The following is a 14390-nucleotide window of genomic DNA, read 5'->3' as shown; positions in this document are numbered from 1 at the left end:
TGAAATCATGAGTCCAATGATCAGTTCCACCCACAGGTGACCAGTATAGCTCTGCCATATGGGATCACTAGCAGCACAACAGAAACCCCCCCCATCAGTGTATCAACAGGAGTGTGATTACATCACACTTAAAGATGTGTGAACATCATGACCAGGTGTGTGACCCCTGCAAGCACCTGTTAGCCTCCCAGTAAGTACTTCAGCCAGAATGGTGTGAGCATCAACACTGAGTGTGAGCCCCAATGATTTAGGAGCAAGCACTACAACTAAAGAGTGCAAGACCCCCAAAAAGCATCATGGACAAGTGTGTACCACACCCTGTCACTGCAATCACAGCAGCAACAAAGAGGAGAAAAAAAGCACCTATGACAGAAACATGTTTGTTTGTTTTATTTTATAAAAACCATTGTGATTTACAAAGTCCTTCATTGTTGGGTTTCACACATACAACGAATCAGGGACAATCCCATCAGTGTTGACCTCCTTCCACCAATGTTCCCAGAGTGTACCCCATACCACCACACCTTGCCCCAAGCCTGCCAGTATAACAGGCCCATTTTAAGCTTACATTATTAAAATTTGAGTCTCTTGATTCCAGTTTTGTTGACTTTGACTTGGATATTTAGTTCTGTCCTTTTTTAACTCCACCAATGCACCTGAGACCGGTTGGTCCCTGGCCCCCATCCTTTCATATTTGTATTTCTACTTCTCCACTCAGTTTCTTTCCTTCTCCTCACTATATTCTGGAGTCAAAGGTGTTCGAGACAACTCCCATTTAGACCACTGCATTTCTTCATGCAGTTATTCTAAATACCACATATAAGTGATATCATTCTGTATTTATCCTCCTTCTTCTGGCTTACTTCATTTAACATAATAAATTGCATGATTGCATCATTCCTTACAGCTATGTAGTATTCCATTGTATATATGTACCACAGCTCCATGATCTACTCATCTGTTGTTGGACCTCTAGGTTGATTCCAAGCCTTAGCTATTATACTGAGTGAGTGTTGCAATGAATAGCAACACACATACATACATCCTTTTGGATGAATGTTTTTCTGTCCTGGGGATATACCCAAAAGTGGGATTGCTGGGTCATATGATAGCTCAATTTTGAGTTTACTGAGAACTCTTTATACTGTTTTCCATAGGGCTTGGGCCAGGAAGCATTCCCACCAGCAGTAAATAAGAGTTACTTTCTCATCACATTCCCACCAACACAGACTGTTACCAGTATTTTTTTATGTGCCATCCTCACTGGTATAAGATCTCACTGTTGTCTTGATTTGGATTTCCCTCAAGATAAATGATAATGAGAATTTTTTCATGTGTCTGTTGGCCATCTCTTGGTCTTTCTCAGAGAAGTGTCTGTTCATTTACTCTCCCTATTTTCTATTTTTTTAAAACTTCAATATTTAAACACTATGTTTACAAAGATGTTTATAATACAAGTATTACAACAGTCAATGTTCTACCACCAGCATGACCTTCTCTCCACTACTTCTCAGTTTCCCACCTACCTCCCAAGTCTGCCCCCTTTGCAAACACAAAATAACTCATTTTATATTGTTTACAACAAAATGGCTAATGAAATTATTGAAAAGAAAATTCATAAATTTGGCTTATTTCTCACAGTGGGGTCATTAAAGTCATTATTTAAGAGTTTTCTCAGCTGTTTTTAGGTTTGCAAGTTGAGTCTTCTGTGTTGTTTTTGTTCACTGAACTTAGTTGGTTTCTATGCTACCTTTCCATCTAGTTTGGTGTGTGGTTAGTATTGTGAATAAGAGCACACCAAATGCTGTCTTTATTGCTGAAGTGACAGCCACATACAGCTGTGTACCCCAGGAACTCCAGGATCTGTAGAATAAGTTTGAAATCCTATAAGTTTCAGGAGTTTAGCTTGCATCTATTCCAATTTTGGTGAAACTGTAAAGCTGGTCTGTGTTTTACATGGTAGTGGATGTTGGGGATTCAAATAGTGGGGAGAGGGAAGCTGATGCCCATACTCTGAGAAGACCCCAGAATTCTTAACTCAAAAAACAGTGTACCTAGAATATCTGTGGGGTGTCTCTACAGAGATTAAGCATGAAGCAGTGAAGCTGGGTCTTTTGCATGGTAGTGGTTATGAGGTGTGGGTGAGTCTGCCTTAGATTAGACAGGGTGAAGATTTAACCTGCCACTCCATTCGCAAGGGTAGCTCAGAGTTTCAAGCCTGAAGAACATTATACTCATGAGTTTTAGCAACTTGGCTTGAATCTCTTCTAAGAGTAAAGATAAAGTTATAAAGCTGGGTCATTGTTTACATGGCAGAAACTACATGATACATGTTTTTTACAGCTCACTTAACCAAATACTTTGTGTGCTTTTATGCACCTGGCTATAAAGCAATTTATTCAATAGGGCTGGAGCGATTGTACATAGGACAGGGAGCTTGCCTTGCATGTAACTGACTCAGGTTTGGCCCTTCCTTGGCACCACATATGATGGTGCTCCAAGCCCCACCCGGAGTGATCCTTGAGTGTAGAGTTAGGAATAAGCCCTGAGCACTGCTGGGTATAACCTAGATAAACAAATAAAAATAAAATACACTGAATGGTACATTAACATGAGTAAATTATATGGCATGGGAATCAGACCTCAATACAGCTACATTTTTAAGTCACTTATATTTCTATTTTATAATCTCTGTTGGCAGGATGTGGTAAGAAAGAAACTCTCATTCACTGCTGGTGGGAATGCTCTCTGGTCCAACCCCTATGGAAACAGTATAAAGAGTTCTCAGTAAACTCAAAATTGAGCTACCATATGACCCAGCAATCCCTCTTTTGGTTATCTATCCCCAGGACAGAAAAACATTCATCCAAAAGTATGTATGCATACCACTATTCATGGCAGCACTCAATACAATAGCTGAGGCTTGAAATTAACCTAAATGTCCAACAACAGACAAGTGAATCATGGAGATGTGGTACATATACACAATGGAATACTATATAGCAATAAGAAATGATAAATAAATGATAAATCATGCAATTTGCAGCCACATGGATGGAACTAGAGGGAGGGAGGGGGAGGAAGAGGGGGAGGGAGAAGAGGGGGAGGGATGGAGGGAGGGAAGTTTTATAAGAAGTCAAAAACTCCATAAACATGTGAAAGTTATTATAACAGGGATCTTACAAATTAAAACCACTTTGACATGTCATTTTTCAAAGCATCAAACTGATAAAAATTTTAATTCATACCAATAGCTAAAAGGGGATATGGAAATAATCCAAAACCCAAACATCCATTAACATTATAATAGGTTATTAAATTCTGGTGTTCACACAATGAAATAAAACTATGAAGCAGTTAGAGAACCTCAAAATACACTTTATAAAATTATGTGAGTAATCAAATACAATTAGTATGATTTATATTAAGATTTGAAACAGCCTAAGACTAAGTAATAAGTAACACTTCCCATCCAACACAAGCCACCAGCATCTAACATCAAGCCTCCTGCCTCTCCGATTTCTAACGTGCAGTCAGAGTGATCATTTTTGCAGGGGTTCTGAACACTGTGGTATTCACAAGTTACTCCTGGCTCTATACTCAGAAATCACTTCTGGCTAGGGTTGGAGCACCATATGGGGTGCTAGGGATTGAACCCAGGCTAACAATATGCATGGCAGGCACCCAACCCACTGCATCCCCAGAGTGACCATTTTAAATTGTAAATAAGGATATTTAAATGTAATTTAAAATGTAAATAAGGATATTGCCAAAGTAATAGCACAGCAGTAGGGCACTTGTCTTGCACCCTGCTGATCTGGGGACAGACCCATATTCGATCCCCAGCATCCCATATGGTCCCCTGAGCCTGCCAGGAGTGATTTCTGAGTGTAGAACTAGAAGGAACCCCTAAGCACTGTTGGGTGTGGCCCCCAAAAATAAATAAAATAAATTGCAAATTAGGGCCTGGAGGATGGAACAGGAGATAAGGCACTTTGCATGTAATTCATCCCAGTTCCATCCTCTATACTGCCCTATAAAGCCCTTTGTGCAGTGTTGGAAATGACTCCTGAGCAACAGAACCAGGAGAAAGTAAGTTACGTAAATTACCTTTTAATCAAAATCCACATCTAGGTCCCAGTTGTATCAGGTAAAAGCCTGTGTGGCACACCTGTTCCAGCTCACCCACTGCAAGCACAAAGAACCTCTTAACTATACTCAAACTTGCTAAGCAGGCCACAGTCTCGGCCCCTCATTGAAGATCCAGGTGGCTCATTCCTTCATATTCTGGGCCCCAGCCCATATCAGAGACTCTTTGGGATTCCCCTCTACTATATCTTGGACAACTAGCCCCACCCAGTGCTCCCACCCTTATTTAATCTTCATGCTCCCTAATCACACTCTGACCACAAATTTTATTTATTTATAGTCCATCTCTACTTACTAGAATAAAAGCTTCATGTGGGAAGAATTCCTATCTGTTCTGCTTTCCTCTACATCATTTTATCATCTGTCTAAAAGAAACCTAAGGAAGGGCTTAATTGTGTTTGACTAAAGGAGTAACAAAATTGCTTTTTGAACGGGCCCATTCAAAGTAATAAAATTATACTTTAATGAAATATAAAGCATTATACAAAGCAGCATTAAAACTAACAACATTAAAAGCACTTTGCTTTATAAAATCAGAAACTGTATTCTTTCCATAAGCAGCTTAGAAAAGTAAATTAAAATATCACTAGACAAACCACGAGGCACATGTATGCCCTCCCCTGAACATGAACAATTTGTCTCTTAAAGGAAGTAGAGATGGCTCGGCATCCAATTTGCAAGAAATTAAACACTGAGTTTAAATCGTCAAGAAAAGCAAAGAAAGTGCGACTTTTATAAAACAAAACTGAAGTAATTACTTGACTCCCACATCTCTAACTAAATTAAAGTTCTCTTGTGGAAAGCTAAAGTAGAAAGCAAAAGGAATATTTGTTACTTGATAGGCTCATAGGGAAAGAGGAAGGGCAAAGAAAGCAGATTCAAGAGGGTCTCCAACATCACCAAGGACCAGTTCCTGTGTTTTGACACAAAAGAATCAGCAATGATTTTGAAAAACATTGAAAGCAAACAAAAGAACATTTTATTCATTTCTGATTCTTGCTATAATAAAATTCTGCTTTTATAGAATTAGATAGAAAACATCTCCATGGAAACAATATTTCTCAGCAGATATGCCAGGCTGGAAATTGTTTTTCTGTGTAGGTCTTTACATCCCCGAGCAAACAGATAGAACTTGGGAGTGAGGAAATACTAAAAAGAGCAAAGCACAGCTCTTTAATCTGACAGATCTGGATTTGAATTCTAGCTTTCTGGTTTACTTGTTGCAAATCAATCTGACTGAGCCTTACCCAAGCCCAGGTTCTCATCAGCAAAATGAGAATAATCAAGAACTACTTTACAAGTTTATTCAGATGCAAAAATGGTGCAAATCATCCAATTCAGAAATGCATATGTTCTTGATTTTAGAATTCAGGCTTTCAGATATTCTTCCTATTCATAATCATCACCTCTAATCACATGTTTGGTTTATGATTGGCAAATCATGAACATCATTGGCCAATGTGTAATGAGGACTTCTAAGTACAGGGGAAAGGCATTGACAATGCTGCTATCAATAGAGTTTGGCTAAATTACTTGACAGGTATCATTAGGTTTTACTTGTCTGATAATTGTAGGATTTGTTTCTAACGACAAAAGTCAGAAAGTCTAACCAATCATACCATCTCTAAATGCTCAACCAACAGAATCTTCTCCACAACATATTAGATGACATGAACAACTTTTACTTACAGGCTTCTAGTTCATTAATCCTGAGCTAATTCAAACAGTAACAACATATTACCTTTTCTGACACTTCTCAGTATTTTAAAGTATCTCAGTATCTTAGACTTACAACAGTGATTTTCAAAAATTAACCATAATATAAATATAACCCCAAAACTTTTAGAAGAGAAAAAAGCCATTAAGTATTGTTTTCATTTAATGAATAAAAACATTATAAGTAACAATTCTACAATATAAATTTGTTACTACAATTATAAGTAACAATTCTACAATCAAAAGGTCAAGTTCCATCCAACAAGCCATTTTGGACATCTATTTAGATCCTCAGAATAAAATGCATCTACAATCTGCTTTATTAATAGATAAGATATAAAAGAAAACATACCTGGGAGGATATCATTTATATGCAAAAGAATTGTACTTTCAACACTTGCAAAACTGCAAAGCTGTACTCCATCAAATCTTCCATCCCAATTACCAATAGGATTATCCTAGAAATTAAATAATAAAATAAATATCAAAACCCTCAATAAAATGTAAATATAAGGGGCCAGAGCGGTGGCACAGCAATAAGATGTCTGCCTTGCACGCGATAGCCTAGGACAGACCACAGTTCGATCCCCTGCTGTCCCATATGGTCCCCAAGCCAGAAGCTATTTATGAACACATAAATAACCCCTGGAGTAACCCTGGGAGTCAACGGGTGTGGCCCAAAAACCAAAAAAAAAGAATCTTCAAAATATTTGACATGGGAAATTTCTAGTACTTTTCTTAAAAGGAAAATAAAAATTCTTCTAGGCATAATTATCCCAATCACCCAGTCATAATACTTTTTTTTTTTTTTTTTGGTATTTTTGGGTCATACCCAGTGGCGCTTAGGGGTTACACCTGGCTCTGCGCTCAGAAGTCGCTTCTGGCAGGTTCGGGGACCATATGGGATGCCGGATTCAGAGGGAGAGGGACACAGATCACACACATTTGCATGATATAAAAGAAATTCTATGAAAATGATACCCAAAGACAATAGAAAAGGAGGGAGTGCAGTTAGGACAGAGAAGGTACCATTATGACAATAATGGTTGGAAATGACGACTCTGGACAAGAATTAGGTGCTGAAAGGAGGAAAAGTGATATTCATGATATGCTTTCAGTATTGCAGACTAAGTTGCCTAAAAGGGAAAAAAAGGGAGGGAGGGAGGGAGGGAGGGAGGGAGGGAGGGAGGGAGGGAGGGGGAGAGAGAGAGAGGGAGGGAGAGAGAGAGAGAGAGAGGAGAGAGAGAGAGGAGAGAGAGAGAGAGAGAGAGAGAGAGAGAGAGAGAGAGAGAGAGAGAGAGAGAGAGAGAGAGAGAGAGAGAGAGAAGTCTGCCATGGGCTGGGAAGAGGGGAAGGGAGAGAAACTAGGTGATGGGAAATGGAACACTGGTGAAGAGATAGATGCTGGGAACACTGGATGACTAAAACTTAACCTGGACAACTTGGCAACTCTGTATCTCACAGCAAAAAGTTAAATTAAAAATAATTTAAGAGATGTGCTCATAACTACTTTGATCACCAATGTGTATAACATATTAAACAGAAGAACATGAAAAATATTCCATTTGCCAGATTGTGCTTTCTAAGAATACTAGTATATTTTGGAATGAATGCTTATACAAACTAACTGGAGGCAGAGACGGGAGAGGTTGATAAGATAACTACTAGGCAGCTGCACCAATAAGTAACAAGTTGATACTAAGGTTGCTGTCTAAGAAGGGGAATACCAAATGGTTTTTGCCAAGTTTGAAATCCCAGTGAATCTACCTGAAGCAAGGAGAAATTCAACCTAGAGTCTGTTCTCTTCTCCAACCTTCCCTTTGCCCAGCCACAATTTTTGCGTGGCTGGAGGCTGAAGTGATAGCATAGGGGTCAAGGTATTTGCCTCGCAAATCCAATGACCCTGGTTCAAATTCCCAGCAACACATATGGTCCCCTGGTATCACCAGCAGTCACCCCTGAGCACAGAGCCAAAAACAGCCCTGAGCACAGATAGGTGTGGTCCAACAATCCCCATTCATACACATACACAAAATGATTGGTTGAGGATGGGTTTGGCAATAGAGCACTTGCCTTGCATGAGAGGCGGAAGTGCGAAGAGAAGTTTAAGGAAGAAGCAGTGGGGAGAGGGGGATAAGAAAAAGGAGGAGCAGAGGAGGAGGAGAAGAAAAGATGTGCATTTTTGCAGGCTATCCTGAGGGACCCAGACATTTCACTCTGATGCTTAAGTTGGTAAGCATTTAGGAAATTAAATGTGTAGTTAGAAGACACAGTAATGTTTGTCTATCCAATTAGTTGCAAAATAATTTCCAAGCTCAATATAAGAAAAACAATCAGACCCTCTCAGCAAAAGTTTAAAAAAATACCCAAATATATAAAAATAATCATCCACATAATCATGAGAATACAAGAGTCTTACTCTGCTAACTGTTCATGTGTTAATTCTGCATGAATTTCTTGCCTTTATTTTCAATCTATGATAAAATGTTCTTAGCATTTTCCTTCTCAATCACTCAACTTGTTATGTTAAAATATAAACATTATTAACAAGACTGTAAGGTAGTAATAAAAACAAATAATGCCAAAATATTTATGATTTACTTATATAAATTATCTAGAATAACCAAATTCACAGATATAGGAATATTAATGACCAGAAGAATACAGCTGAGTGGGATGAGTAGGGAGTTCAACAAACACAAGGCTTCTTTTTTTTTTTTTTGGTTTTTGGGCCACACCCGGCGGTGCTCAGGGGTTACTCCTGGCTGTCTGCTCAGAAATAGCTCCTGGCAGGCACGGGGGACCATATGGGACACCGAGATTCGAACCAACCACCGTTGGTCCTGGATCGGCTGCTTGCAAGGCAAACGCCGTTGTGCTATCTCTGCAGGCCCCACAAGGCTTCTTTCTGGAATGATGGAGCAATGGTTATACAATAATGTGAACATTTAATACCATTGGACCATAAAACTTAAATAATAAATTTTATGTTCATATATCTTACACTATAAAAGAAACTGAGGTGAGCTCTAACCTAACAAAATTGTCTTGTCCTCTTTAAAAAACAAAAAACAAAAAAGGACTGGGCCAGAGAGAGTACAGGGCTTGCCTTGCATGCAGTTGGCCCAGGTCTAATCACTAGCATCCCTTATGGTCCCCTTAGCACCAACAGAAGTAATCCCCTGAATGCAGAGCCAGGAATTAAACCCTAAATATCTTCAGGTGTGACCCCAAAAATAATATAAAAAATAAAATTAAAAAGTGATTGTGAGAAGGGGAGGAGCTGTGGCACAAGTGCTAGGGTATTTGTCTTGCCTGCTCTAGCCTAGGACAGACCGTGGTTCACACCATTTGATTCTCCAGCATCCCTTATGGTCCTTCAAGTCAGAAGTGATTTCTGAGCGCATAGCCAGGAGTAACCCCTGAGTGTCACCGGGTGTGGCCCAAAAACCAAAATTAAAAAAAAAAGTCATTGTGAGGCCACACACAGCTGGTGTAGAGTACTTGTACTCACCACACCCAAATTCAATCCCTAGCACCACATATGACCTCCCCAATCCTATCAGATGTCATCCTTGAGCACAGAGCCAGGACTAAGTCCTGAGCACTACTGAGTGTGGCCTAAAAATAAAAATAAAAAAAAAAGTCATTAAAAATAGGGATTATAGGCCATAGAAATAGGCCAGGTGATAAAGTGCTTGCCTTGATGCAGCCAACCCAAATTCAAATACCCAGAATAATATTGGTTCCCTGAGTACCACCAGGGGTCACTTTTGAACACAGAGCCAGAATAGCTACTAAGCTTAATAAAATATAGCACACTCCTATCACCCCCAAAAGCAATTGTTTCTTCCTTTTAGTGTTTTCTATAAATTTTGTTATAGTAATTATTAAAATCGGGTCAGCTAATTAAATTTTGTAAAACATTACAAAAAGAGAAACATTGAGTCAGAGAAATAATATAACATGTGGACACTCGCTTTGCAAAAGTCTGACCTGGGTCCAGTACATGGAACTATATGTTTTTGGGTTTTTAGTTTTTGGGGGGAGGGGCCACACCTGTGGTGCTTAGGGGTTACTCCTGGCTCTACGCTCAGAAATCACTCCTGGGAGTCTCGGGGGGACCATAGGGATGCCAAGGATCAAACACAAGTCAGCAGTGTGCAAGGTAAACAAACATTCTACTGCTGTGCTATCACTCAGGCCTGAGTACATGAAACTATAAATGGCCTCCTGATCACCATCAGGAATGATCCCAAAGCACAGAGCCAGGGTTGTGCAACACACACACACACACACACACTCACAAAGGAGAGATAAATACTAATTATCAAAAAAAAAAACACCCTTTCAAAATAAAAATAAGGTATCTATTTTTTTAACTTTTTCTCTCTTGATAATAAAACAGAATGAAAGCACTAGTCCAGTTTATTCAAGTTGAAAAGTACATGTAATTCTGTCTAGACTTCTGTCTCCTATCAGTGTTCTTTTACTAAAGATAAACTAGAACATGTTCTTTAAGTTATTCTGAGTGACTTCACTCTAAATATTCCAAACATATATAATCTCTGCCTAAAGCAAGCATAAGGCAGATATATTCAAAAGATAAAATAATCTAAAAACTTCTTACCATATCCACACCAACAAAATATCCTAAGCTTTCTTTCCCTGGCAAAACATCACAGAATATAACTGTTCCAGATTCCACAGTTTCTCCAAGCTTCAAAGAAACTCTAGAGTTAATTTCCAGAGGAGGAAGTTCAACTTGCATTGTGTCCACGGGACCTGCATAATCACTTTCCAATGCGGTGTCGTCATCTTCTAGAAGTTCTAGTTTGTCTAACGCAACGAATACGCCACAATCCTCCTCACACTGAAAAAGCTGCTTCCCTTGATATTGTCCATCAGTGAAGCCTTGGCCACGACCTTCTTCCTAGGTTTGAAAAGAAAGGAAACAGTGAAAGACTGTCACAGAAGGGCCCGGAGAGATAGCACAGCGATGTTTGCCTTGCAAGCAGCCGATCCAGGACCAAAGGTGGTTGGTTCGAATCCCGGTGTCCCATATGGTCCCCCGTGCCTGCCAGGAGCTATTTCTGAGCAGACAGCCAGGAGGAACCCCTGAGCATCGCCGGGGTGTGGCCCAAAAACCAAAAAAAAAAAAAAAAAAAAGACTGTCACAGAAGATGGTCTTTAAGAAAATGAATCCTCCTTGGAGATTTCAACACAATCAATCACCTGGGAAAAAATCCACATGACACAGATTAGAGCTGCAATCATTAGCAGCTGATGTTCAATTTGTGGCATTATAAAGGGGGAAGTTTATGAAATTTATTTATGGAAAATAAAAGACCTGATAAACTCAAGTTATAATTACATTATGAGAAAGCTGGATTGCATTCTACCCTGTGGTTTTAACAATAATTGTGTCATAAAAAGAAAACTTTTCTTAAAATAGCAGTAGTTTCATTAATTGAGCAGTACTTTGTGCCAGGTGCTATGCTGAAATCAGAATCAATCAAAAAAAACAAAACAAAAAACACTACCAGCTGAATACTAGTATCACTTGATCTTATATAGATGAAGGAGCTGAAGTGAGAAGTTAAACAGATTGATTAAGTAACCGAGGAACCAGTTTATAAATTTATAAAAGACACAGCAGAGATTCAAATCTTCAATTGTTTTATAATCACTGCTTCAGAAATTAAATCAAGAAGCAAAGCATAAAATCCTATTTGCCAGAATGTCAAAATGTGACATTTAAATTCTGAAGAATTAACATTAATTTTGGAAAGGTATCACAGAGTGCTTGGTTCTATTTTAGTAGAATTACATTCCAAGATGATTTTCCTATATTTTATCGGAGACAACTGTCAGCAAGTTTAAATGGCTGTGACTTATTTTTCAAATCTGGGGCTGGGGCATGCTTTGCATTCAAGAGGTCTGGTTTAAGCCCCAGGTGAGTACAGAGCACAAATACCACCAGGAACTGTGGGGAACTAGTCTCCAACACTGCTGACTGTGGCCCCAAAGATGAAACAAGACAACAATATGGGGCTAGATAGATAACCCGATGGACTGTAGCAAATGTTTTGGGAGGCACAGTATCAATTTCCAGCATTGCATAGTCCCCCAAGCACTGAGCCAGGAATATTCCCTAAGTATTGAGTATGATCCAAAACAAAATTTCTTATATCTAAATTAATACTATGCAATAAGAAAAATTAAGAACTGGCTAGTGATAAAAGTCACTATATAGGGGAGGCGGCGGTGAAAAAAAAATTCACAATATAACTAGCAAGTTAATATAATTTGTTGTAAGTTGTATAACTGAGCTTTCTGTTCATATAAATATTAAAATTTCTAAGATATAAAAATTCTTCACAGTTACATGACTTATTTGTATTTTCTATAATATTAGCTAGTCTACACAAAGTTTCAAGTCATCATCTTTGTTTCATTTTAATTTATCATTAGAGAGTAAATCTTAAGAATTCTGAATAAGGGGCCGGGTAGGTGGCGCTGGAGGTAAGGTGTCTGCCTTGCAAGCGCTAGCCAAGGAAGGACCGCGGTTCGATCCCCCGGCGTCCCATATGGTCCCCCCAAGCCAGGGGCGATTTCTGAGCACATAGCCAGGAGTAACCCCTGAGCGTCAAACGGGTATGGCCCAAAAAAACAAAAAAAAAAAAAAAAAAGAATTCTGAATAAATATTAAAATTTACAGATTTCTGGGGAAATTTATTCTTTGCACGAAGGGGAAAAACACATGCAAACAAATACACATTCATATCCGCACTCACACATACTCTCTTCCTCTCTTCCATACACACACAGACTCACATCCCAAAATGAATATAAGACTTACCAGTAATTCTACTCCAAAGAATATGCCCGACACTGTCCTCTCTGCTAACAGAGGTCCTCGGAAGCGCACAACACCAGGGAATTTCTCTTCCCCGGATCTCAGCTGCACTTTCACCGGGCTGCCCACTTCTATTTGGAGGCCTTTACTCAGTCTGTTTTTGTTGCTAAACAAGCTGACCCTCTCTTCACAATTGGTAATTGCCAAAAGCAATTCTGTGAATTTCTCACTTATTTCAACAACATCTTTTTCATCAACAAAAACAACTGCATGAGGTTGCTCTAGGATTTTTATTCCAATCTGATTTTTCTTGCCTTTTGCAGAAGGAATCCTTGAGTGTCCCACTGAGCGATCCTGGATATACTGTCCTATGCTCCCTTTTGGGACTTTAAGGATCTTTGGGGTCTGTTTGTCTGTCACACTGCATTCTTGAAGAAGCAAACAAAAAATGCGCTCCTCCCAGTAGGGTGAAGTAACTTTGTCTTGGCTCCATAAGGCTGAACTCATTGTGAGAGTAATTCTAAAATCTTAACTCAAAAAAAAAGGGAACATTTTTGTGTCTGTAGTAAAATCACTAAAAACAGATTCACTGGCCATCCCAAAGCACGTGTTTAGCAATTTGGTGTCCATGCTGTGAAAAGTTAGCAGATCCAAATGCCTGGAGGACAAGCAAAGGGAAAGTTTACACTTCATTCACTCTCTATGGGCTAACTTCTTATTAAAGGTTAAAGCTGGTTTTTCAAAATCTCTACCAATACACATAGACAGAACACTTGTTCCAACTCTTAAAAAAGTTCAAAGGTTACTTTATCTTCTGTACTTTTTCAGTTAAGAGCCCTAACTATAAATTAGACAATACAATGTTTGTTTCCAAGCACGGCAGTTTATAAAACCAAATGCTAATAATAAAACATACAAATTCAGATTTTTTTAACATTCAAATGTAGCATTTTAGTAGATCCTAGTTATAAAATACTGCATTTTCAAAACACACATAAATTCAAAAGATTATTTCTATATATGCAACTTATGTTAAAAGTTGTTCTTCATACTTATTATGTTGAACACCTTTAATAAGAAAAATACCATAAAATTATATTATGAAGCTTTAACCACAATTTATCTATATGCCTTTTTTTTTTTTTTTTTTTTTTTTTTTTTTTTTTGGTTTTTGGGCCACACCCAGTGGTGCTCAGGGGTTACTCCTGGCTGTCTGCTCAGAAATAGCTCCTGGCAGGCACGGGGGACCATATGGGACACCGGGATTTGAACCAACCACCTTAGGTCCTGGATCGGCTGCTTGCAAGGCAAACATCGCTGTGCTATCTCTCCAGGCCCTATATGCCATATTTTGACAATGGAACATTTTATCTCTGACTCAGCTTCATTTTCTTAATCTTGTACATTTTGTCCTTAGATCGGCAAACATGTTAATCACATTATCAGAGCAATCATTTTTTATAATAACAAATATCAGATATTATAAATCTTATTATGTCCAAAGTATCTTTGAAAATCTATTTTGTATTCATCCAAACTAGTATAGCAGGGTGCTTGCCTTGCACACAACTGACCTGGGTTCAATTCCAATATGGTGCCCCAAGCTATCTGGGAGTGGTCCCTGAGCTCAAAGCCATGAATAACCCTTGAACATGGTCAGGTGTGG

The 14390-nt window shown here is 38.8% G+C and overlaps 1 protein-coding gene across 1 annotated transcript in view; it reads right to left on the bottom strand.

Moving 5' to 3' along the window:
• CYLD (CYLD lysine 63 deubiquitinase) overlaps positions 1-13380 on the bottom strand; it is a 94099-nt gene extending 80719 nt beyond the window's left edge. Inside the window, exons 1-3 of the mRNA XM_049786061.1 lie at positions 12728-13380; positions 10496-10798; positions 6218-6323 (exon numbers count right to left, since the gene is read on the bottom strand). Coding sequence (XP_049642018.1) covers positions 6218-6323; positions 10496-10798; positions 12728-13231 — 913 coding nt within the window. The 5' untranslated portion in view covers positions 13232-13380. The remainder of the gene's footprint in view (positions 1-6217; positions 6324-10495; positions 10799-12727) is intronic.
• Positions 13381-14390: the final 1010 nt, after the last annotated feature.

Source organism: Suncus etruscus, chromosome 14 (genome assembly GCF_024139225.1).
Source record: "Suncus etruscus isolate mSunEtr1 chromosome 14, mSunEtr1.pri.cur, whole genome shotgun sequence".
Lineage (NCBI taxonomy): Eukaryota > Metazoa > Chordata > Mammalia > Eulipotyphla > Soricidae > Suncus > Suncus etruscus.
The sequence above is the reverse complement of the archived record's forward strand: the minus strand, read 5'-3'. Positions and strand labels throughout refer to the sequence as shown.